At 36.2% G+C, this 23,387-nt stretch overlaps 3 protein-coding genes and 1 pseudogene across 5 annotated transcripts; 3 read left to right on the plus strand and 1 right to left on the minus strand.

Annotated features, from left to right (window-relative positions):
• The first annotated feature begins 606 nt into the window (after nucleotides 1-606).
• TOP6B (topoisomerase 6 subunit B) lies at nucleotides 607-10,137 on the plus strand. 3 transcript variants are annotated; one of them, XM_048099159.2, is made up of 19 exons: nucleotides 607-762; nucleotides 874-926; nucleotides 1,003-1,100; nucleotides 1,183-1,288; nucleotides 1,367-1,501; nucleotides 1,648-1,699; nucleotides 1,873-1,937; nucleotides 2,143-2,249; nucleotides 2,349-2,451; nucleotides 2,538-2,623; nucleotides 2,730-2,926; nucleotides 3,539-3,654; nucleotides 3,803-3,888; nucleotides 3,991-4,063; nucleotides 8,423-8,514; nucleotides 8,778-8,916; nucleotides 9,005-9,099; nucleotides 9,286-9,454; nucleotides 9,862-10,137. In XM_048099159.2, exons 1-19 carry the CDS (start codon nucleotides 672-674, stop codon nucleotides 10,006-10,008), a joined length of 2,010 nt encoding a protein of 669 aa, XP_047955116.1. In that variant the 5' UTR covers nucleotides 607-671; the 3' UTR covers nucleotides 10,009-10,137. The 3 variants fall into 3 exon arrangements, 2 of the variants coding, with proteins under 2 accessions (XP_047955116.1, XP_047955118.1); XM_048099161.2 differs by having other exon boundaries at nucleotides 1,032-1,100; XR_016135904.1 differs by lacking the exon at nucleotides 9,862-10,137 and having other exon boundaries at nucleotides 9,009-9,099; nucleotides 9,286-9,426.
• LOC148932614 (uncharacterized) lies at nucleotides 5,067-5,633 on the minus strand (annotated as a pseudogene).
• Nucleotides 10,138-10,743: 606 nt separating the features above from the next.
• Nucleotides 10,744-15,184, plus strand: LOC125201806 (dehydrogenase FPY6-like). The gene is made up of 12 exons (XM_048100066.2): nucleotides 10,744-10,964; nucleotides 11,206-11,346; nucleotides 12,110-12,158; nucleotides 12,328-12,345; nucleotides 12,803-12,906; nucleotides 12,985-13,098; nucleotides 13,352-13,402; nucleotides 13,817-13,905; nucleotides 14,021-14,081; nucleotides 14,179-14,256; nucleotides 14,585-14,695; nucleotides 14,945-15,184. Exons 1-12 carry the CDS (start codon nucleotides 10,830-10,832, stop codon nucleotides 15,071-15,073), a joined length of 1,080 nt encoding a protein of 359 aa, XP_047956023.1. The 5' UTR covers nucleotides 10,744-10,829; the 3' UTR covers nucleotides 15,074-15,184.
• Nucleotides 15,185-18,930: 3,746 nt separating this feature from the next.
• On the plus strand, nucleotides 18,931-23,364 carry LOC125201805 (dehydrogenase FPY6-like). Its single transcript, XM_048100064.2, has 12 exons — nucleotides 18,931-19,144; nucleotides 19,280-19,420; nucleotides 20,182-20,230; nucleotides 20,400-20,417; nucleotides 20,867-20,970; nucleotides 21,049-21,162; nucleotides 21,429-21,479; nucleotides 21,888-21,976; nucleotides 22,091-22,151; nucleotides 22,241-22,318; nucleotides 22,664-22,774; nucleotides 23,122-23,364. Exons 1-12 carry the CDS (start codon nucleotides 18,971-18,973, stop codon nucleotides 23,248-23,250), a joined length of 1,119 nt encoding a protein of 372 aa, XP_047956021.1. The 5' UTR covers nucleotides 18,931-18,970; the 3' UTR covers nucleotides 23,251-23,364.
• Nucleotides 23,365-23,387: the final 23 nt, after the last annotated feature.

Below are 23,387 nucleotides of genomic sequence, written 5' to 3' on the forward strand. Positions count from 1 at the left end.
GGATATAAACGACGCCCACTCGGGGGTGGACGAGTGGGCGTCACGGACGAACGGGAGCTCGCCACGTGGCCAACGCGCGTGTCGAGCTGACTCGCTATCTTTCTCTCCGCGACGAGCCACGCGACGCGACGGGACTAGATGGGAGGGTTGCATCGTTGTCTCGATGCGGTCTCGTCTCTCCAAGATGAGATCGAGCCCACATTGTGACGCGATGTGGATGCTCTAAGTGAGATCTATTTTCCACTAACTTATTCAACTCACTTTGTCTTTATATTTCTTAATATTTGTGCCGAAACTAAATATGACTCCTATTGTGGGACGAAGGGAGTATGTATTTATGTTATATTTTCTAACTTATTTAATTCTACTAATATTTTACTGTAGTTGTCTAATAAAATGTTATTTATACCATTCTTATTTTTAAAGTCCACGTGATAACATCGTTTCTCATTTCTAAGTGAAAATTACCCGTGCATCGCACGGTAGTGATCCCGTCTAAAAATAAGTTACGAGTCCCGGTCGGGTCGGGTCGGGTCGGGTCGGGTCGGGTCGGGTCGGGTTGTGAGATTTGGCCGTATCGTGTGCAATTGATGAAGTGAAGTATGAACTCGCGCGGGAGATAAAACCCCTCTTCTCTCCTTTGTCAGCAACCTCGCCTAATTTGGACGAAAATGGAAGTTAGCGGCGACAGCCCAGCTGAAGCAAGCAAGTCGAAATCGAAAACGCCTAGAAAGCCCAAAGATGCCCAGCTTCTCAAACAGAGTACTCTTTGCTTTCTCATGCCTTCAATTCCCGTTAATGTGTATGCGGAATTGTTTTTTTTTTTTTTTTTTTTTCCTGTGGAATTGATGTTGTGCTTCATATTTATTGTAGAATCTCCGGCGGAGTTCTTTGCAGATAACAAGAACATTGCCGGATTTGATAATGTGAGGTTTATGTCTAATTGATTTCGCTTAATCTTTCCGTATGTTTTAGATTCACTATCCTTGCTATATATCTCAGCCTGGAAAATGTTTGTACACAACTGTTAGAGAGCTTGTTGAAAATGCACTTGATTCAGCTGAGGCTATTGCGGAGCTTCCCGTCATAGAAATAACAATGTATGTATCAGTATGTGTATGCGTTAGTTAGATCTGGATCAAGTATTTACTGCTACTAATGCTTAATTGTTGGTTGTTCTAGTGAAGAAATTGGGAGAAATAAATTCAACTCCATGATTGGTCTTGCTAATCATGAACGGGTTGATGAAGCGCTATACGATGACTTTGAGACAGACAAGGCTCGTGAGGTGCATATATATTTTATTGTAGTGATTGGAATATAGCATGGCTAATTTCCACAATAGCATTAAGTTCTTGCTTTTCAGAAAAGACTTGCCAAGGAAGCTCGCTTCCAAGAGACTCAAGCAAAGAATGCTGCTCTTGGGAAGAAAGTTAAAGCACCAACAGCTTTTAAGCCCATAAAAAGTCGTGAGGCCTCATATTATCGGGTCACTTGTAAGGTGTAAATCGATACATTCCTTCCACACTATTGTGATGGCTTTTTTGCCACTTCATTTCATCTAACCCTAGAAATCTGAATTCTAAGATACATGATAGTAGTATGTAATTTATCAATCAACATCCGATTACATCTTCTTTGATGCAGGATAATGGAAGGGGAATGCCGCACGATGATATCCCAAACATGTTTGGCCGAGGTTCTTTTAAATTGACTCTGATAGCTCGTTCTTACGAATAGATTATGTTCTTTTAATTGGAGTTTTTTACCAATAGTTCTTGTATTTGTTTCAACATATAACTTTGTGAAATTCAATTCTAATCTACATTCATTATACTTTGTATTTTCCTTCTAAGAGTGACATCTGTGCAGTCCTCTCTGGAACTAAGTACGGCTTAAAACAAACCAGAGGAAAATTTGGACTTGGTGCGAAGATGGTAGGTTTTGTAAATAATTGGCTATCGTGCACAATAGTCTCTCATAAGTATTGACTCTCTATCTGTATGTTAAGCAAAGTTCTCATCATGATATTGTCACCTGCTGCTTTATTACCTTATTTTCAGCTTATGAGTGTAGTTCCCATTGTGAAGGTAGTGACATTGTCCCACAAAGACGTAAATTTATCTATTCTCATGTGTGCAGGCTCTTATCTGGTCCAAGATGAGTACTGGGCTGCCTATTGAAATTTTTTCTTCAATGAAAGGCCATACATTTTCATCGTTTTGCCGATTAGATATTGATATTCATAGGTATGCATACATGTCTTCAGGACATGACTAGCATCCTTTCAAACACTGTTAAAGTGTGGCAAGTGAAATGTGATAGTATTTCACTTCATTAACTTCCAGGAATATTCCTCACATACATGTCCATGAGAAAAGAGAGAATCATGAAAGGTGGCATGGAGCTGAAATTCAGATTGTAATCGAGGGAAACTGGACAACCTATCGTGTATGATTTCATAAATTTAATATAAGGTTCATTTCCTTATGATAAAGACTGTTTTCCTGACATGAGATTCTTGTTTGCATCTGCAGTCCAAAATATTGCATTACATGCGTCAAATGGCTGTCATTACTCCATATGCACAATTTCTTTTCAAGTTTCTGTCAGAGTCTCCAGAGTATTTGCTTTCCCTTTCTCTTAATCCCATGTTATTCTTTTCTTACTGACTTATTTTTCAGTAAATCAGTAAACTAATAAATAAACTCCATGGCTTGCTTTTGCAGTAAAAATATGAGTGTGAGATTTGCTAGAAGGACAGATGTAATGCCACCTGCTCCTCTTGAGACCAAGTACCATCCTTCAGCAGTTGATTTGCTTTTGATAAAAAGACTTATTGCTGAAACTTCAAAGCAGAATCTTTTGCAGTTTCTTCAGCATGAGTTTGTGAATGTTGGGAAGTCCCATGCTGAGCGTTTAATTGGTAAGATATGCAGGTGATTGTTGTTATTTGTGAAAGAACAATGCAGGAAAATGCTTAAGATTTTGATATATGAGTGGAAAGATCTTAAGCCCTGGAAGAGCAAGGCCCCTATGCAAATGTCATGGTTTTAAGTAACAAGACCATATTTGTTAGGCTGATATAGTAATCAGATGAATTTTGAAACCATTTTCCATGTCTATTTGCGTATGGTAGATTGCTTCCTCTGTTGTATGTTGTCCTTTGAAGCAAGTATCTTGTATGGTTATAGTAATCGTGGGAGTCGCAGAGGACAGTGGAGTAAAAGTAATGGCAATTCTTTAAGCGTAGATAGAATCCAGATGAATATGAATCTAATCAAGTTGTGCAAATATTAAGAGTTGTGTAATGTATAGTTTTGCCAAGACGAGCCTCGCCAAGTTATTATGAGGTTTTAAGCAATCTTCTTTTTCTTTAGCACATTCCATTTGGAATGACTAATGAACCATGTTGCTATGGTCATAGAGTAGCATTTGTGCTTAATTTTTTTTGGCCAATCGAATGCTAAAGATGATTGATAAGTCCACATAACGATAATACTTGCTTATAACTGGGTTGTTTTAATGATTATTATAGGAGAAATGGGTCCAGATTTTACTCCCAAAATGGCTGTGAAGTCTCTAACATCTCAGCAAATTGTTCGCATCCATCAGTTGTTCCGTCAAGCAAAGTTTGATGATCCCAGTGGTGATGTAAGTTTTACTCATTAAATGCTTCTTCCTTCTTGATTATTTGGTTCCGGTTTCATTTCGCTGATTTGATAGAATCATTTAAATAAGTTTCAGATTTCCTCTGCTCTCATTTATTCCAATTTATTGCCTTAGCTGTGATCACTTGCAGTGTCTTAGTCCTGCTGGAGAATATAATCTACGTCTAGGGATCATAAAGGAACTGCATCCGGATATGGTTGCTACGTATTCAGGAAGGTAGCCTTAGCCATTAAGTTCCTGGATCTTTTTTTCTGCTAATGGATGGAGTTTAGTTTACTATGAAATGAGAAATTTAAATATGTTAATCATCTCATGCAGCGCTCAAGTATTTGAGGGCCATCCTTTCATTGTGGAAGCAGGACTCAGTTTGGGTGGAAAAGATGTAAAACAAGTTAGTTCTCTCTCTGATCTATGCTGCTTGCAGAGCACTTAAAAACACATCTTGATTTCAGTAATGTACTTTCAGTGCCACTTCTTATTTCGTCTTTGTGTTAGTTCATAGTGCTTACCTCATATGCATTTAGAAGCAGGTGATTTGCGATGCCACTGTCACAGATTTTTGTGAGTGAGATAATAAATTTTCCAAATTGAGATCACACAAAAGGTAGTAATAATAATAAAAACATAACTAGAGTTGCTATTTTACCTTTATTGCATATTTGATTTTGGATTTAATTTTTAATATCATCAAATATTAGAAATGTTTCAATTTCTATCCTTAATTATTTTACCACACTTACTATCCTATCTCAATTTTAACCTAGCCTTGCCGCCTCCCCTCAACCGATTCTGCCTCGATCCGGTTGTGAAAGCTTCGCCTTTGTGAATCATGATGCCCAAAATTGTTAGGGTCGCGGGGCGCGCGAATCGGGGCGCCAGAATAGGCGAATTATGTTTATTTGTTTATATTTGTGTTTGTACATTCTCTCACTCCACATTGAAAAGAGAAGCTTAGGTGTATAGATAACACAAATAAAAGTTTCAAAACAAATTGCAAAATATAAAGTAAATAACTAAATATCATCACTTAAAGGTCCACTTCTTCATCAGATATGACTAGATTAATATTTTCATGGTCTTCATCGTTGTCCAAAAGAGTAGCTTGTTCCCTTTTACTTGTGCTACCTCTAGTATGGTACACTGGTTTAGGGGTTTAGGGTTTAGGGTTTAGGGTTTAGGGTTTAGGGTTCAATGAAGATTATCATCCTCAAATACCAAATCATCAGGTGCATTATTCTCGTCCTCATCCTCGTCCATCCTACCAAGTAACCGTTCGTTACTTTCATCAATTTCACTCAAGAGAATAGGATTAGTTTTGTCACTAATCTTGAATCTACGTTTGAGTGCTGAAGCTTTAAGTCATTAAATCATTGTTGTGCTAGACGATTCCTCTTTTTGGTATGAATCTATAAATGAAAAAGAAAAATTTAAAATATGTTAGTTTATTCAATAAATATAAATAAGATTAATTCAAATTCTAATTACTTATGCGTTGAAAAATTCTCCGATTTCTCTCACAACCGGTAGCACTACATGTTAAGCTCAACACTCAAATCGCTAAACTTTGCAAATTTGATGATTTAGTTACAAAAGGTTCCCACCATAAAGCCGAAGGAAAAAGATATAAAAATTTATCATTACCATTCAAACAAATGTAAATAATATAATTAAAAAGAAAATGAATAATTACCTGATGCCTTTTGATTTCTGATTCGAATAACAAAGGGATTTCCAAAACAAGAGACACAGTTGTATTTGGGCATTTCTTCCCTAATGTTCTCGTCTTAAATATGTTGGTCGAGAACCAACTTCTCAAGACATGCATACATGCCTTCCATGATCTCTGAACATGTGTAAATACCATCCACATTTTCATAAAAGACTCTCGGATTCAAGTAATGACCAACAACATGTAATAGTTTGTGCAACTGACATCGAGAATCAATTATATAAAATGCCATCTTAGACTTTCCTCTTTTATGGAATGAATTGGAAATGTTCTCTTTTCATTGATATGTAGCTTTGTAAATATACCCCATAGCGGGCTCACACTTAACATGAACCATCAAGAGGACAACCTAATCTGAGTGCATAGATGAAATGTCTGCGGTCTCAGTAAAATCTGGGTTGTCCACTTGTCCAAGTGTTGAGGATGGTTAATGCTAAGTGTAAGCCCGCTATGAGGTATATTTACGAGGCAATGGATCGATGCAAAGAGGTCATTTCCAATTCATTCTATGAAAGAGAAGTTTAAGAGGGCATTTGATATAATTGATTCTCGATGGAATAATCAGTTACACAAACTATTACACTGTTACATGTCATTACTTGAATCTTGGAGTCTTTTATGCCAATGTGAAGGGTATTTACACATGTTCATATATCATGGAAGGTATGTGCATGTCTTGAGGTTCCCGACCAAAATAATCAAGACAAGATCATTAGGAAAGACATGCCCAAATACAAAGCGGTTGTCTCTTGGTTTGGAAATCCTATGGCTATTCGAAACAGAAATCAAATGGCACCAGGTAATTATTCATTTTCCTTTTTATTATATTATTTACATTTATTTGAATAGTAATGATAAATATTTATATTTTTTTTCCTTCAGCTGTATGGTGGGAACCTTTGTATCGAAAGCTTTAAATTTGCAAAGTTTTGCGATTCGAGTGTTGAACTTAACATGTAGTGCTACCGGCTTTCAGAGAAATTGCAGTGTTTTTTCAAAGTGCAAGTAATTAGAATTTGAATGAACTTATTTATATTTTTGAATAAACTAACATACTCCTATATTTTATTTTCCTTTCTCATTTAAAGATTCATACGAAAAAGAGGAATCATCTAGCACAACAAAGATTGAATAACTTAGAGCTTTTGAAGTATAACAGAGCACTCAAACGTAGATACAAGATTAGTGACAAAACTAATCCTATTCTCCTGAGTAAAATTGATGAATGTAACAAATGGTTACTTGGTAGGATGGACAAGAATAATGATCCTGATGATTTGGTATTTGAGGATGATAATTTTCATCGGGAGAGCTTCTGAAGCATCGGAACCAGTGTATCATACTAGAGGTAGCACAAGTACAAGGGAATAAGCTACTCTTGTGGATGACGATGAAGACCATGAATATATTAATACATTTGATGAGAAGAGGTGAACCGACCTTTAAGTGATGATGATATTTAGTTATTGGAGTACTTTATATTTTGCAATTTGCTTTGAAACTTTTATATTTTCTAATGCTGACAATTTTTAAGTTTGTGTTATGCTGTTTTAAAATTTTACTACTATATTTTTGCTGTAAGCTTATCTTTACGCCTAAGCTTCTGTTTTCAATGTGCAATGATAATGTATATAGATTTATTTGATGTGATTAATACTACTACTCCCTCCGTCCCATCTCAAGTGATTGCCTACTTTTTGGCACGTGTGTTGGGAAAATGATAATAAATAGTTAAAGTTGAGAGGAAGTAAAGTAAGGGAATAATGTAGATACGACTCTCTTATATATTATCCTCTCTCTTACTTTACTTTCTCTCTACTTTAATTATTTATTATCATCTTCGCAAAACAGTATATTCCCTGATTTGTGGGGCACGTGCCCAGTCACCCCGAGCCCCATATTTTTACCAAATTGTTGAGTGTGCACTGTGCCCCACTTTCCAAACAATGAGTTTTCTCTTTCGTGAATTATTAATTTCTTTACTACAAATCACTACTGTACTCTCAGTTGTCAAATAGTGTATTTTTGGCTATAAATATCTCATTTGTGAATTAGTGTGGTTTGTCATTGATAGTATTCTTCCTGTGCATTGCAACACTTCCAAGATTTTTACTAGATGGCTAGACCTATGTTGCATGTTCTTTGAGCAAATTATTCTAAACCATTGCTCCACATTACGTTGATACAGACTTATAGGCAGGAACACAGTAGGCATTTTCTAATATCTTCGAAAATAAATTAATAAAAGATCAATGCTTGGGCTTCCTTTGAAAAGGCGACAATAAAAATAGGTGAATCAAATTTTATTTTTGAACACTTCAAATAGGTAACAAAGCCCTATTTTTATGGCAATAAAAGACTTCAACCGGAATAAAACTCTAAGAGATAAATACTGGAGTCCTAATCATACAGAGACTCCTAGACCAAATCACACTCTAAGAGATAAAATTATGTATAACAAACTAATAATAACTGATAATATATAAAGAGGCAGATATGTATCATATGCCTAGGTATTGCAGTTTGCTTCTTGTTACGAGTCATGATTTATCTGAAGAAACGTTCTTAGTCCTTAATGGATGAGGTCGACCACTATAGGTGTCCAACCTAATCTGAAATTCTGCATCTCTTTCTGCTTCTAAGCCCAGTGAAAAGATTCTTCCGAATACAATCCTGTTTTTCAACGATTAACCTATATAGTGTAGCATTCTGCACATAATTGGAAGTTGAAATGTTGAGCCTTTCATGGATTATGTGTAAATTAGCTTAATCGAGATGGCATAAGCAATATCTTTCTTGATTCTTGTTGGGGATGTGCCAGATATACAAGTGTCTACTTTTGTTTTGTCTTTACTTATAGCCATATTTGCTTGCTATATTTCGAGTATATATCCTTCTGACTAATGTCAATTGTTATAAGGCATCTTATTAATGATTTACTACAAATGAATCATAACCTGATTTCATAATGCTGTTCATGTGGCATCTGACTGAGATCTATTCATGTTGGCTAAACTTTAGGGCCTTAATGTTTTCCGGTTTGCCAACCGGATTCCACTTCTGTTTGAGCAAGGTGCTGATGTTGTCACCAGAACTGCTGTAAAGAGAATCAAGTAAGAGATCCATCTATTTTATGTATTGTGTCAATATACATAGTTCGGGTATCAGTATCTTAGACGTAGTACTATGTTCGTTTAACAGAAGTTGCCAAGTCTAACATATTTTTCCGAAAGATCCGAAGAAATAGTCGGGACAATTTCAGCTTCATTCATTGCTTAGTTATATACTCTGATTCAGTTTGGTTTGCTAGTTGAGTTTATTTTGGAGATACAACTGCAAATAAAATTCTCTTTGAAAATTGAGTCTCATTTTCCAGTTGGAGCAATTACAAGATCAACCAAGCACAAGACAAGATTGGTGTCTTTGTGAGCATTGTTAGCACCAAAATTCCTTTTAAAGGGACTGGGAAGGAGTACATTGGTGATGACATTAGTGAGATAGCCTCGGCTGTCAAGGTATGAACGTTTGCAATTAATTTCCATTTTTATGATAACGTTTGAAGTAATTTAAGACTTGAGAGAGAAAATATGTTGCCACTACTAGACAGCTATTCAGCAGTGTTGCATCCAGCTAAAATCCAAGATCGTGAAAAGAATACAGGCTCGTGAGCAGCAAGAGAGAAAGCGAAGTTTGAACAAGTGAGTCATTACCTTGCCAATCTTGTTGAGGTGTATCTTATGTAATACTAGCTCAGAACCATGACTTGACCATGTCATCCTTTTTTTGTTTTTTTTTTTAATTTTTGAAAATGTTGATTCCGTTTTGTTGCTGCAGAATATGATCTGACCTAAACGAAGCTAAATTTTTTTTCTTCCATATCACAGGTACATTCCTAATGCCACAAGTGCGATTTATGAAATACTAAAGGAGATGTCCCATGCTTCGAAGAGAAGACGTTACGAGGGAAAGGATGCAGAATTACTGAAACAAGTTTCAACTCAAATAGTGACTGAGGGAACATTGCGAGAAAAGCTTGCTCAACACGTGGAGCAGGTGAGAAATTTTCCTTGAGAATTTGGTCCATCAATTAGTATCTTCAGCTATGTAACAAGGATTTCCTAGTTATCCTGGATAGAACTATAGTTTGCTGGGAACAGAATATCATTTGAATGTGAGTGAACTTGCACCATAACCCGAAGCTAGTACTAGTATTAGAACCATATGCAACTATTGAGCTTGCTTTGTCCTGGAAATATAACTTAAGGTTGCATATGGAGTCTGGATAAGATTTGAAGAAGTATTTTAGATAACTGTACACCGTGAGTGTACCAAATCCGTCAATCACTTGAAAAATAGTCTCATCCAAACAACGTTGGTGAATGTGTCAATCTAGGTTGGTGTCATGCTCTTTCGAAGTTCTCAATCATTTACTGAGTGTTGTTTTGCATAATACGTTGCAGGTCGATTATGAGATGGCCCTGGAATATGCAACGCAGGCTGGTGTCAATGAGGAACCCCGCGAAGACATATTCATACCTCCATTGGAAGCTGAATATGAGTGCACTGAGCTTTTTAGTCCTATTTTTGTTTTCAGGCTCGTCGCTTAGTTTCGTGTCTCCTATGTTTTATTTTCTAGCACGCATATTGTTAGTAATGTTATCTTAATGAATTACATGTTTTAAAGCTTGTAAGATTTTTGTGTCTTTCATCAAGGAAAAGCGAATCTTTATTTCCAATGCAGGACATGATCGTTATTATAAATGTAGTATGACATTACGTCTGTAGACTTAAACGAGTGGTTCAATTAAGAACCATCTTGAAATGAGAACTTGAAAACTTATTAATTGTGCTGCCCAGTGCCAACAACTGATATGGTTTAAGCCATCAACTGTCAACCAAATATGTTTTGTTTGCATTTGATAAGTTTTCATTAGATTCTTTTGAACTATAAAACTCAGATTTTAATTTTTTATACTATTAAATGAATAAATATAAAGTCTTCCATGTATATTGTTCTAGTAACATGATGGATTTCTGATATATTTTGTTTAGCCATCGAGCAAAAGCCCCTATAGTCAAAATGAATATATGAAATATTCATTTCATATAATTCTCTATTAATAATATATTCATGGAGCAGATAGATGAAATAAGTGTTTCTCTCTTTTTACGAGACAGATGTCATTCTCTATTAATAATCCTCCAACTTCGTTCCATACAAATTAATGAATTTTTTTTATTCTCCTCAAATAACTCTCCAATCACTTTTTTCTTTTTATTTATTTTCTAGTAAATTAGTAATTGTGTAATAAAAACCATGTCAGAATTTTTAGTGATTCTAGTAACACTATACTACAAAGATGAGATGGTAAACAGCCACTCAATCCATCATTAAAACTAGTCAATTTTAGATTAAAAGCAGACATCAATGGCGTCGCAGCTGCAGCAGCCACCACGTATAGCCATTCTTGGAGCTGGCATCTTTGTTCGAACTTCTTATATTCCCCGATTAGCTGAAATCTCTAATTTGTTTCATCTCGGAGCCATTTGGAGTCGCACTCAGGCAAATCCCAAATCCTCTCTTTAAATATCAATTCAATTCAAATAAATCGAATCGTCTATCTGCCATCCAGAAATGGATTTATTGCTACATTTTCCAATTTGATCTTTTGGTTTGATGAGCAGAGATTATAAATTGTTTCTGCTTCCTTATTTGATTTTCATGTCACGTGTTATGATTCCAAAATTCAGAAGGTTGTTATGCAGTTCAATCAAATAAAAGTGTAAGATGTGAATTGATTTAGGAGTCAGCTGCAAGTGCTGTGGAGATTGCTAAAAAGTTTTTTCCTGACGTGGAGTGTAAGTGGGGAGACTCTGGACTTGATGAAATCATTCAAGATGCGTCCATCATTGGTGTCGCCGTCGTCCTTGCCGGCCAGATTCAGGCAATTATTCTCTCTCTCTCTCTCTCTCTGTGTGTGTTTTTGGGCATGTGTGTGCAACACAACTAGATCATACTCTTAAGTCTGTGAATGGGAATTCTGCTGATTAGATATATCTGGATGATATGACTCTTGAAATATATACTACTAAATTCTGCTTTGTTGCTAGCACTCGGAAGTTCATCTTCGGTTAGTTCCGTAAAAAGAGTCGGTAGATGACATTTGAAGCTAGTGGCATGGTTTTTGGGGAAATAACTTATGCAACATCTACTAAGCTTGCGCCTAGGGTGAATTCTTTTTGTTTCATTAGTAGTTACACCGAATAGGTTCAAGTTATAATGTATAGTTAATAGTTGTAATGGAGATTACATGATAAAGTTTAAGGCCATTGTCATGCCCAGTACCATTATTAGGCTGTATATAATGTTCCGTAGTGATAGTAGTATTGAACAACCAATTAATTTTTTTCTAAATTGCTGCGAGTCTTCCCCTTGGCTTGCTTCTTTGACTTGATACTTGAGGTGTTACGTTACTACATATCTAATGGTTGATGAGCTTGTCTAACATACCAAGATGCTCCTTTATTGTGTCTATCAGTCTTGTAAAAGTGGTGGATGAACAATGAACCAATTAACGATTGTTTCCTCTCTTTATGTAACCACTTTCAATACAAAAGTTTCATATCAAGTTCAGTTTAAAATATTTATGCAACAGATTTTAGATCCTGACTTTAATGTGCTTTTAAGAAGAGAAATATTCTGTTCAGGTGGATATGTCACTGAGGTTAATAAAGGCTGGAAAACATGTCCTTCAAGGTGATGGCTGTTAAATGCGTACATGTCCATCTTAAGACGTGTCCATAAAGTTTCTACAGTGTTTTATAGGTCACCAGATCTAGATATCTGTCTAATTGCTCGTACGGAATTACTGACAGTATCTTTTCTTGCATGTCTGGTGTGCTTCCATGCAATTTCTGTTCTGAAGAGAAACCTGCTGCAGCTTGTAAGTGAGATCCCTTTTCTTCAGTTTTACAGGATCCATGCTTTTGATTGTGATGTAGCCACATGTGGTTTTACTGGATTGTTTCAGTCGACTTATGTGCTAATAGGATTCCAATATCTTATCCTTGACAACAAAAAAACATAGACTGGGAAAAGTAGTTATATGTTCCTGTTCTTATAAGTTATAAAGAATAGAAACATGCACCTTAAATTGACCATATGAACGTGAATGATCTGTAATTCATGATAATTGCTCTGTTTGATTGGCTATTTTTCTCCCTTTCATTAATTACTCAAAACTTTAAGGCTGTAACTGCAGCTCACAAATTTGCACATTGGTGAGAATTATATGGAATTTCAATCTATGCCTTGATGTTGACAGTGGTATATGTTATTATGAACAGTATTACCATTGCAGAGTAATTATGATTTATCTAATTATTGCTTTGCTAATGAAGCTGGTACTGAGCTTGAAAGAGCAATATCAAGCTATGCCGCTATCATCCCAGCCCCGATCTGGGCTGTCGCTGAAAACTATCGGTTTGAACCTGCCTTTGTGGAGGTACCTCACACTCATGCCTACTTGCTTTTTGACTGCCATTATCCACATGGTGTGTGAAACGACTGCATACTTTTACAGGGCAAAAAACTGATGGCTGAAATTGGAGACATTATTAATATCCATGTCATTATTGAAGGATCAATGAACAACTCAAATCCATACTATTCAAGTTCTTGGAGACGTGGGTTTGATGTGAGTTTTTACACTTTTTACTGCATAGCCAATCAATTTAGTTATGGAAAAACTTGCTGAAATGTTAAGTAGCCTTTGCATATCAATCAATCTTCTTTTATCTGTGTTTGGGTGCAATACTTCAGTCTCATCCTTGTAAAGTCAAAACTGTATTTCCAGTCATATTTTCCTCTAATTTGTATTACCATGAGAAATAGACCACTTGAATCAAACTTTTATTTCTTTGGACTAAGAAGGTATTCTGTTTTGGCAGGGAGGCTTCATTCTAGATATGGGTGTCCATTTCATTTCTGGCTTAAGAATGGTGAGTTAATATGCGTTAAGTTTATCATTCTTTTCTTTTCAAACTTGATTATATTTTATCGTTGCTTTATTTATACACTTCATATCTGAAGATATGAATTCTATATAAGTATTCTCTAATGTTCAGTCTTTCTGGCTAAAAGAAAAATAAGAAACTAACTGCACAAAAATGTAAGTATATCTGCTGATGAGAAAGCACTTCCGAGTTGCCCAGTCCACTGGAGCTTAACAAGCCTATGCTTTTTCATTTAAAAAACATGTACTCTTGTAACATATCCCATGCACTAAAATTACAATATCATAAAAAAAGTTGCTCCACACCTTTGACTATCAATAGCTGCTATGTTGTACTACGTGTTCTATTGACACCAGTTTATCTGCTTTTTGGCTCCGATAATCTTTTGCAAATCAAAAGCTTGTTGGATGTGAGGTAACTTCAGTTTCAGCCGTAACATCTCATGTTGATTCAACTCTGCCTGGTCCAGACCATGTCTCTTCAACGATGTAAGATTTTAATGTTGTGCACTGCATTCATCTAATTTTTTTGTTTAGTTTTGTCGTATTTGAAATTTCTAGCATTTTCACATTACTTATGTTTATTATTCCATTGTCCATGTAGTCAACTGGAGAATGGTAGTTCTGGAGTTTTTGTGATGGTAGTTTCATCTAGAACTCCAAAGGTATAAAGTACAGACCGTCTGTGTCATGAGAAGTTCTCTATGTGATATTAATAGTTTGAGGGTTAAACACTCTCCAAAATTGCAATATTTGGTTCAGGTGATATGGCGAATTGTGGGCTTGAAAGGAACATTACAAGTTGAGAGAGGTAGCAAAGATGGGAAGCATGGATACACGGTAAATAAACTATTTAGTCCTTTCTGGCTTAATAGACTACTTTAACTCATGCTATTTTTAGATAACAACTTAGAGAATTGGTGTATCGTATTCTTGTCTTTGACTATTACTGTTATATAAAGAAAAAATAGGATCAGAATGTTTAGATACTCGTACTACCTACTACAACCAGTCTAATTAGGATAGAAAACTTAAGAAAGAGTGTCTTATCATCTAATCTTTCTCTATTTTCATCATCAAAACAATCAAACTATTCTTCTTACTTTCCAATAATCATCTCTCAGAAATTCTGCAAACTTATATTTTATGGATCTTGATATCATCATAGGTTCTCCTTTATACGGCTGATGCGCAAGTAAAAAGCTGGTTTTACCCATTCAGTGGTGTGACTGAGGAGCTGAAAACTTTTTTTTCAGATATTTCACTGGCAAATCTAAAGGTACTGCCATATGAAGTGATGGTACTAGCTACTGTTCATTTTTCTTGCTCTTGTTTACATCTTCAGATTGTGTAATTTGTGTTAGAATTGGAGTGTATTAGATGTAATGAATTCGTTTTTGATGGCTTGGTACAAATCCTTATGTTCTCTTCCTTGAAAACTCATTTCTTTGGTGATATATAACCACTTTCAAGATGCCTCTTCAACTGGGTTCTCTGATGTATCATAATTCTTTTGATTTATTTGCAGAAGGATGGCAACTACCAAGCGGAGCCTCGCCTTTCTTATCTGGAAGGCGCTCGAGACGTTGCTGTTTTGGACGCAATGCTCGAGTCTGGGAAGAAGCAAGGGGTGCCTGTTCAAGTAAATAGGTTTTAGGTTACTACTGTATTTGTATCAGAAGACTGTTTATCTGCACACTACTCATGGAAACTTTGCATGGACAAATTATTTATTCACATAATAAATACCATTGACAATTTGAACAAATTATTTGATGAGGCAGTTTGATGTGAACATTAATAATTGCTGTGAATTCAATCAAAAACATACTCCCTCCGTTCCATAGTAACAAAGGCGTTTCGTTTTGAGCATTCATTTTAAAAAAATAATAATAAATAGTTAAAGTGGAAAAAGAGTAAAGTAAGAGAGAGAATATTGTAGATAAGACTCTCCACTATATTATTCTCTCTCTTGCTTTACTCTCTCTCCACTTTAACTATTTGTTATCATTTTTTCAAAACGAGAGCTCAAAACGAAACGCCTCTATTACTGTGGAACGGAGAGGGAGTATATCATAACTAGATAGTAAGTCCAAATCCTAGTAAAATCCAATAGTTTATGAGGCAGGTTGATCACAGCATGAGGTCCGATCTGGCAGGCAACCTCTTGAAGGAATTAGTAGAGATGGGCGGAGTCTTTCTCCGGAGCTTGGGGTGCCTTAATATATAGAACCCTGACACCAGCAGCACGATCTGCAACGGCGTCACGTAGAGCACGAATGCAGTACAGAAGTAGAACGCCATGAACAACACCGACGCCCTCGGATCCCTCCAGCTCAACAGAGACTGAAATCTCTCCCCCTGCATCGCCAAGTCACCCCACCACACTCTGTATCCTCCCCCCTATACTCAGCCTATCGAGTAAAAATTTAGTGGTCAATCCTCACCAAGGTGTCAATCCTATTTGGTATACCCTACTAATAGATATTTGACAAGTGGAAAATACATATAGTCACGCTTCCAACTAGATATAAACAATGGAAACATTAAATTATATGGAAAGTTTCTTCAAATTTCATGTATAATAAATACACTATATATGAAAGAGATATTCATTATTCTATTTATTTAAATAATTAATCATCATCACAATTATTGTCTAAGTCATTTTATACGTAAATATACAAAAAATGGTAGCTTTATATTAGAACATTATTTTGTTTTATTTTATTATGAAACCATGGAGATATTTCATGTATTAACTATTACTACCAATTAACTTTGATAAGATTAAAATTTTTAATCGGAGATCACTGTCACTTTTATTATAGTAGTTTTAGTTTTTAATAATTTTAAATTTAAATATTATTTATGGAATTTTTTGATTGTATATTGAAAAGGATAAAATGCACTAGTATTAATTTTTAGATCATCTTATTATTATTTAATTATTTTTAAATTTAACATAGCACTTGTATATAATATTCATACAATCAATGTGCAATAAAAATATTAAACAAAAACTACATTATATAATTAGTCATATAATTAATTTAAATAATACACTTCATAATAATAATAAGATGATCTAAAAACTAATTCCAGTACATTTTGTCCTTTTCAATATACCATCAAAAAGTTTCATAAAAAAATTCCATAAATAACATTTAAATTTAAAATTATAAAAAACTAAAACTACTATAACAAAAGTGATAGTGATCTCCAATTAAAAAAATTTAATCTTATCAAAGTTAATTGATAGTAATAGTTAATACATGAAATATCTCCATGGTTTCATAATAAAACAAAACAAATAATGTTCTAATATAAAGCTACCATTTTTTGTATATTTACGTATAAAATGACTTAGACAATAATTGTGATGATGATTAATTATTTAAAAAACTAGAATAATGAATAACTCTTTCATATATAGTGTATTTATTATACATGGAATTTGATCGTCTTCACAAAGACGGGCCACGTAGGGTATATCCCATCCGCCAAGTTACCCATATCATGCCGGTTGCCGTTGGCGACAAAACTGATGGCCGGACCGACGCTTTGGCACTGCTCGTTGAAAAGGGGCGACGAGTTGAGGACGCTGAGGTTGTTGTTCGACCCGGCTACCCCAAAATATGCATGTCAAATCCACAACCGATGATCAACTACGGCCTAGAGGATCATCGTGGGATTCTTTCCCTTGTAGCCGGTGGTGTAGAACCCCTTCCAGGCAGCGGGAAAGTTCTTCCACTCCCAATGCATACAATCTATGCTGCCTAACATCCCCGGGAACCCATGCTTCTCCCCGTGCATCTGCATCAGATCCTGACATTCCGTCGAGGTAGGGCTTCGAAGATACTGGTCCTTGAATATTTTAACGACGCCCTCACAGAAATACTTCAGACACTTCAGGGCAGTCGTCTCACCGATATGGAGGTACTCGTCCCACATGTCTGCCGCACCTCCGTAGGCCAACTGTCTGATTGACGCAGTGCACTTTTGAATAGGGGTGTGGCCGGGTCTGCCAGCCACATCGTGCTTGAAGCGGAAGCACATATATCGACGCTCCAAAGCGTCAACGATAGACATATACAGTTCCTTGCGCATCCTAAAACGCCTCCTGAACAGGTTGGCCCCAAACCGCGGGTGCTCTGCGAAGTAGTCGTCATATAGCCGCTGATGTGCAGCTATGTGATCCCGATCAATCACTGCTCGGCGGCGGACAAAGGGTCGAGGTCGAGGTACCGCCGGCTGCAAGGCCCTTTGTATCAGCCGGTTCATCTCGACGTACGTATAGGCCTCCAATGCTTCGTTCATTTGCCGTTCGTACTCCTCAGCATCCCCACCACTACCACCACTACTACCACCCGCGTTACTCATTTCGCGTTGATGATCTTGTTCAGAAATTAAAGAGAGAGAGAAAACTCGTTAAAATAAGTGGTGTGAATGAAAATGACGTGAAAATAGCGTATATATAGTGTTTCAAAAAAAAAAAAAAAAAAAGTGTTGGCCGATCGCCCGCCTGCAATGGCGGCCAGCCGATCGGCGAGCGCTCAGAAACCGGCGTACGCTCGCCGAAAATCTCGCCGATTTGGCGCTAGCCGGTCGCAATGGTTCGGCGAGCGGACCGGCCAGCGCCGAGAATCGGCTAGCCGGCCCGCTCGCCGCCATTGTGGATGCTCTAATATCAAACAATTAGAAATGTTCAAATATAATTTCTTTTATTGGTATTACTATGTTATCAATAATGAAGTTACACTATCCACTAACACTATCCTAACTGAAAGATTTCAGAATATGAGTCTCAATTAGCTTACCTTTTGAAATCAGGGTTTAAAATTCGCTGACCTTTCAGTCTATGAGTTTGAGGCGTGCGAATTTTTCATAACAAGGGTTTTTAATTTTTTCATATTTTCTCTCTTCTTTGTCGTTATTATTTCTCTCATAATAATTATAAATTGACCAACCTACCCCTCACATTTTGATTCTCAAAATTCAAATGAAATTCAGCTCCACTAAAAACCGAGAGTTCTGTGCTCCATTCCAAAACTCAATCGAAATTCTACCCCTCATTCGCCGCCTCCGCTTCCACTCATTCAAATTGATTAGCTTTATAATTTTAATGAGCAATTGCATTAAGATATTCCCCCCCCCCCCCTCTTTGTAGGATCGTAATCGGTACTTGCCGTGAGAGGTGATGCATCTTGAAACAACATTTTCCAAAGTAGTAATATAGTGACAGTTTTTCCAAACAAAAAATAACACAGATTTGGGATATTCGATTCTGGATAAAAAATGAATTTATAAATGTTATATAGGCTGAACAAATTTTGATATAGTTTTTTCTTGATTTGGATCCAAATTTAGTTTGGTCGGAAAATAAAAAGAAAAATAAGAGAAAAGGATAAGGTTAATTAAATGCTCTGAAAAGTCAGAGAATTTCTCACCACGCAATTGGGAAAATACTGTCCCATGTTGCTCACGTTTTTATTTTAAAGTTTAATTTAATTAGATTTCAAAGTAGAATAGTGTAGATCCAAAGCAGTATCCCATGCTGCTCACCACTCCATCAGCATCAGTATCTGTATCAATGGCGTCGCAGCTGCAGCAGCCACCACGTATAGCCATTCTTGGAGCTGGCATCTTCGTTCGAACTACTTATATTCCCCGTTTAGCTGAAATCTCTAATTTGTTTCATCTCGGAGCCATTTGGAGTCGCACTCAGGCAAAAATATCAACTGCTCTGCATTTTCCGTTTTGATGAGCAGAGATTATAAATTGTTTCTGCTTCCTTATTTGATTTTTATGATTACAAAATTCTCAATCAAATAAAGTGTAAGTTGTGAATTCATTTGTTTAGGAGTCAGCTACAAGTGCTGTGGAGATTGCTAAAAAGTTTTTTCCTGACGTGGAGTGTAAGTGGGGAGACTCTGGACTTGATGAAATCATTCAAGATGCGTCCATCATTGGTGTCGCCGTCGTCCTTGCCGGCCAGATTCAGGCAATTATTCTCTCTCTCTCTCTCTCTCTGTGTGTTTTTGGGCATGTGTGTGCAACACAACTAGATCATACTCTTAAGTCTGTGAATGGGAATTCTGCTGATTAGATATATCTGGATGATATGACTCTTGAAATATATACTACTAAATTCTGCTTTGTTGCTAGCACTCGGAAGTTCATCTTCGGTTAGTTCCGTAAAAAGAGTCGGTAGATGACATTTGAAGCTAGTGGCATGGTTTTTGGGGAAATAACTTATGCAACATCTACTAAGCTTGCGCCTAGGGTGAATTCTTTTTGTTTCATTAGTAGTTACACCGAATAGGTTCAAGTTATAATGTATAGTTAATAGTTGTAATGGAGATTACATGATAAAGTTTAAGGCCATTGTCATGCCCAGTACCATTATTAGGCTGTATATAATGTTCCGTAGTGATAGTAGTATTGAACAACCAATTAATTTTTTTCTACATTGCTGCGAGTCTTCCCCTTGGCTTGCTTCTTTGACTTGATACTTGAGGTGTTACGTTACTACATATCTAATGGTTGATGAGCTTGTCTAACATACCAAGATGCTCCTTTATTGTGTCTATCAGTCTTGTAAAAGTGGTGGATGAACAATGAACCAATTAACGATTGTTTCCTCTCTTTATGTAACCACTTTCAATACAAAAGTTTCATATCAAGTTCAGTTTAAAATATTTATGCAACAGATTTTAGATCCTGACTTTAATGTGCTTTTAAGAAGAGAAATATTATGTTCAGGTGGATATGTCACTGAGGTTGCTAAAGGCTGGAAAACATGTCCTTCAAGGTGATGGCTGTTAAATGCGTACATATCCATCTTAAGACTTGTCCATAAGTTTCTACAGTGTTTTTATAGGTCACCAGATCTAGATATCTGTCTAATTGCTCGTACGGAATTACTGACAGTATCTTTTCTTGCATGTCTGGTGTGCTTCCATGCAATTTCTGTTCTGAAGAGAAACCTGCTGCAGCTTGTAAGTGAGATCCTTTTTCTTCAGTTTTACAGGATCCATGCTTTTGATTGTGATGTAGCCACATGTGGTTTTACTGGATTGTTACAGTCGACTTATGTGCTAATAGGATTCCAATATCTTATCCTTGACAAAAAAAAAAGCATAGACTGGGAAAAGTAGTTATATGTTCCAGTTCTTATGTTATAAAGAATCCAAACATGCACCTTAAATTGACCATATGAACGTGAATGATCTGCAATTCATGATAATTGCTTTGTTTGATTGGCTATTTTTCTCCCTTTCATTAATTACTCGAAACCTTAAGGCTGTAACTGCAGCTCACAAAGTTGCACATTGGTTATGGCATTTTCAATCTATACCTTGATGTTGACAGTGGTATATGTTATTACGAACAGTATTACCCTTGCAGAGTAATTATGATTTATCTAATTATTGCTTTGCTAATGAAGCTGTTACTGAGCTTGAAAGAGCAATATCGAGCTATTCCTCTATCAACCCAGCCCCGATCTGGGCAGTTGCTGAAAACTATCGGTTTGAACCTGCCTTTGTGGAGGTACCTCACACTTATGCCTACTCGCTTTTTGACTGTCATTATCCAGATGGTGTATGAAACGAGTGCATGCTTTTACAGGGCAAAAAACTGATGGCTGAAATTGGAGACATTATTAATATACATGTCGTTATTGAAGGATCAATGACCAACTCAAATCCATACTATTCAAGTTCTTGGAGACGTGGGTTTAACGTAAGTTTTACACTTTTAACTGCATAGCCATTAGCCAACCAATTTAGCTACTTCATGGAAAACTTGCTGAAATGATAGGTAGCCTCTGCATATAAATCAATCTTCTTTTATCTATATTTGGGTGCAATACTTCAGTCTCATCCTTCTTGTAAAGTCAAAACTGTATTTGCAGTCATATTTTCCTCTCTTTTGTATTACCATGAGAACTAGACCACTTGAATCAAACTTTCATTTCTTTGGACTAAGAATGTTTCCTGTTTTGGCAGGGAGGCTTCATTCTAGATATGGGTGTCCATTTCATTTCTAGCTTAAGAATGGTGAGTTAACATGCGTTAAGTTAATCCTTCTTTTCTTTTTAAACTTGATAATATTTTACCTTTGCTTTATTTATACACTTTATATCTGAAGTTATGAATTCTAAAATCTATTCTAATGTTCAGTCTTTCTGGCTAAAAGAAAAATAAGAAACTAACTGCAGAAAAATGTAAGTGTATCTGCTGATGAGAAAGCACTTCCGGGTTGCCCAATCCACTGGAGCTTAACAAGCCTATGTTTCATGTAAAAAACATATACTCTTGTAGCATATCACATAGACTAAAATTATAATATCATAAAAAAAGTTGCTCCACACCTTTGACTATCAATAGCTGCTATGTTATACTACGTGTTCTATTGACACCAGTTTATCTGCTTTTTGGCTACGATAATCTCTTGCAAATCAAAAGCTTGTTGGATGTGAGGTAACTTCAGTGTCAGCCGTAACATCTCATGTTGATTCAACTCTGCCTGGTCCAGACCATGTCTCTTCAACGATGTAAGATTTTAATGTTGTGGACTGCATTCATCTAATTTTTCTGTTTAGTTTGTCGTATTTGAAATTTTTAGCATTTTCACATTGCTTATGTTTATTATTCCATTGTCCATGTAGTCAACTGGAGAATGGTAGTTCTGGAGTTTTTGTGATTGTAGTTTCATCTAGAACTCCAAAGGTATAAAGCACAGACCCTCTGTGTCATGAGAAGTTCTCTATGTGATATTAATAGTTTGAGGGTTAAACACTCTCCACAATTTGGCTCAGGTGATATGGCGAATTGTGGGCTTGAAAGGAACATTACAAGTTGAGCTAGGTAGCAAAGATGGGAAGGATGGATACAAGGTAAATAAACTTTTTAGTCCTTTCTGGCTTAATAGACTACTTTAAGTCAAGCTATTTTTAGATAACAACTAGATTTTAGAGAAATAGTGTATCGTATTCTTGTCTTTAACTATTACTGTTATGTAAAGAAAAAATAGAATCAGAATGTAATCAGAATGTTTAGATACTCGTACTACCTACTACAACCAGTCTAATTAGGATAGAAAACTTAAGAAAGAGTGTCTTATCATCTAATCTTTCTCTATTTTCATCATCAAAACAATCAAACTATTCTTCTTACTTTCCAATAATCATCTCTCAGAAATTCTGCAAACTTATATTTTATGGATCTTGATATCATCATAGGTTCTCCTTTATACGGCTGATGCGCAAGTAAAAAGCTGGTTTTACCCATTCAGTGGTGTGACTGAGGAGCTGAAAACTTTTTTTTCAGATATTTCACTGGCAAATCTAAAGGTACTGCCATATGAAGTGATGGTACTAGCTACTGTTCATTTTTCTTGCTCTTGTTTACATCTTCAGATTGTGTAATTTGTGTTAGAATTGGAGTGTATTAGATGTAATGAATTCGTTTTTGATGGCTTGGTACAAATCCTTATGGCTCTTGTTTACATCTTCAGATTGTGTAATTTGTGTTAGAATTGGAGTGTATTAGATGTAATGAATTCGTTTTTGATGGCTTGGTACAAATCCTTATGTTCTCTTCCTTGAAAACTCATTTCTTTAGTGATATATAACCACTTTCAAGATGCCTCTTCAACTGGGTTCTCTGATGTATCATAATTCTTTTGATTTATTTGCAGAAGGATGGCAACTACCAAGCGGAGCCTCGCCTTTCTTATCTTGAAGGCGCTCGAGACGTTGCTGTTTTGGACGCAATGCTCGAGTCTGGGAAGAAGCAAGGGGTGCCTGTTCAAGTAAATAGGTTTTAGGTTACTGCTGTATTTGTATCAGAAGACTGTTTATCAGCACACTGCTCATGGAGGAAACTTTGCATGGACAAATTATTTGTTCACATAATAAAAACCATTGAATATTTGAGCAAATTATTTTCTGCAATCACTACTGT

Source organism: Salvia hispanica, chromosome 2, assembly GCF_029641045.1.
Source record: "Salvia hispanica isolate PSC_SH4W2 chromosome 2, Shi_PSC_v1, whole genome shotgun sequence".
NCBI lineage: Eukaryota > Viridiplantae > Streptophyta > Magnoliopsida > Lamiales > Lamiaceae > Salvia > Salvia hispanica.

Bases quoted from the DNA above. Each gene is read 5' to 3' on its own strand.
- TOP6B (XM_048099159.2), top strand. From the start codon at position 672: ATGGAAGTTAGCGGCGACAGCCCAGCTGAAGCAAGCAAGTCGAAATCG. The intron at 3,889-3,990 runs GTAGCCTTAGCC...CATCTCATGCAG, and splicing joins GTTGCTACGTATTCAGGAAG to CGCTCAAGTATTTGAGGGCC. The intron at 9,455-9,861 runs GTGAGAAATTTT...AATACGTTGCAG, and splicing joins TTGCTCAACACGTGGAGCAG to GTCGATTATGAGATGGCCCT.
- LOC125201806 (XM_048100066.2), top strand. From the start codon at position 10,830: ATGGCGTCGCAGCTGCAGCAGCCACCACGTATAGCCATTCTTGGAGCT. The intron at 11,347-12,109 runs GCAATTATTCTC...TATTCTGTTCAG, and splicing joins TCCTTGCCGGCCAGATTCAG to GTGGATATGTCACTGAGGTT. The intron at 13,403-13,816 runs GTGAGTTAATAT...GCAAATCAAAAG, and splicing joins TCATTTCTGGCTTAAGAATG to CTTGTTGGATGTGAGGTAAC.
- LOC125201805 (XM_048100064.2), top strand. From the start codon at position 18,971: ATGCTGCTCACCACTCCATCAGCATCAGTATCTGTATCAATGGCGTCG. The intron at 21,977-22,090 runs GTAAGATTTTAA...TTGTCCATGTAG, and splicing joins GACCATGTCTCTTCAACGAT to TCAACTGGAGAATGGTAGTT. The intron at 22,319-22,663 runs GTAAATAAACTT...ATATCATCATAG, and splicing joins ATGGGAAGGATGGATACAAG to GTTCTCCTTTATACGGCTGA.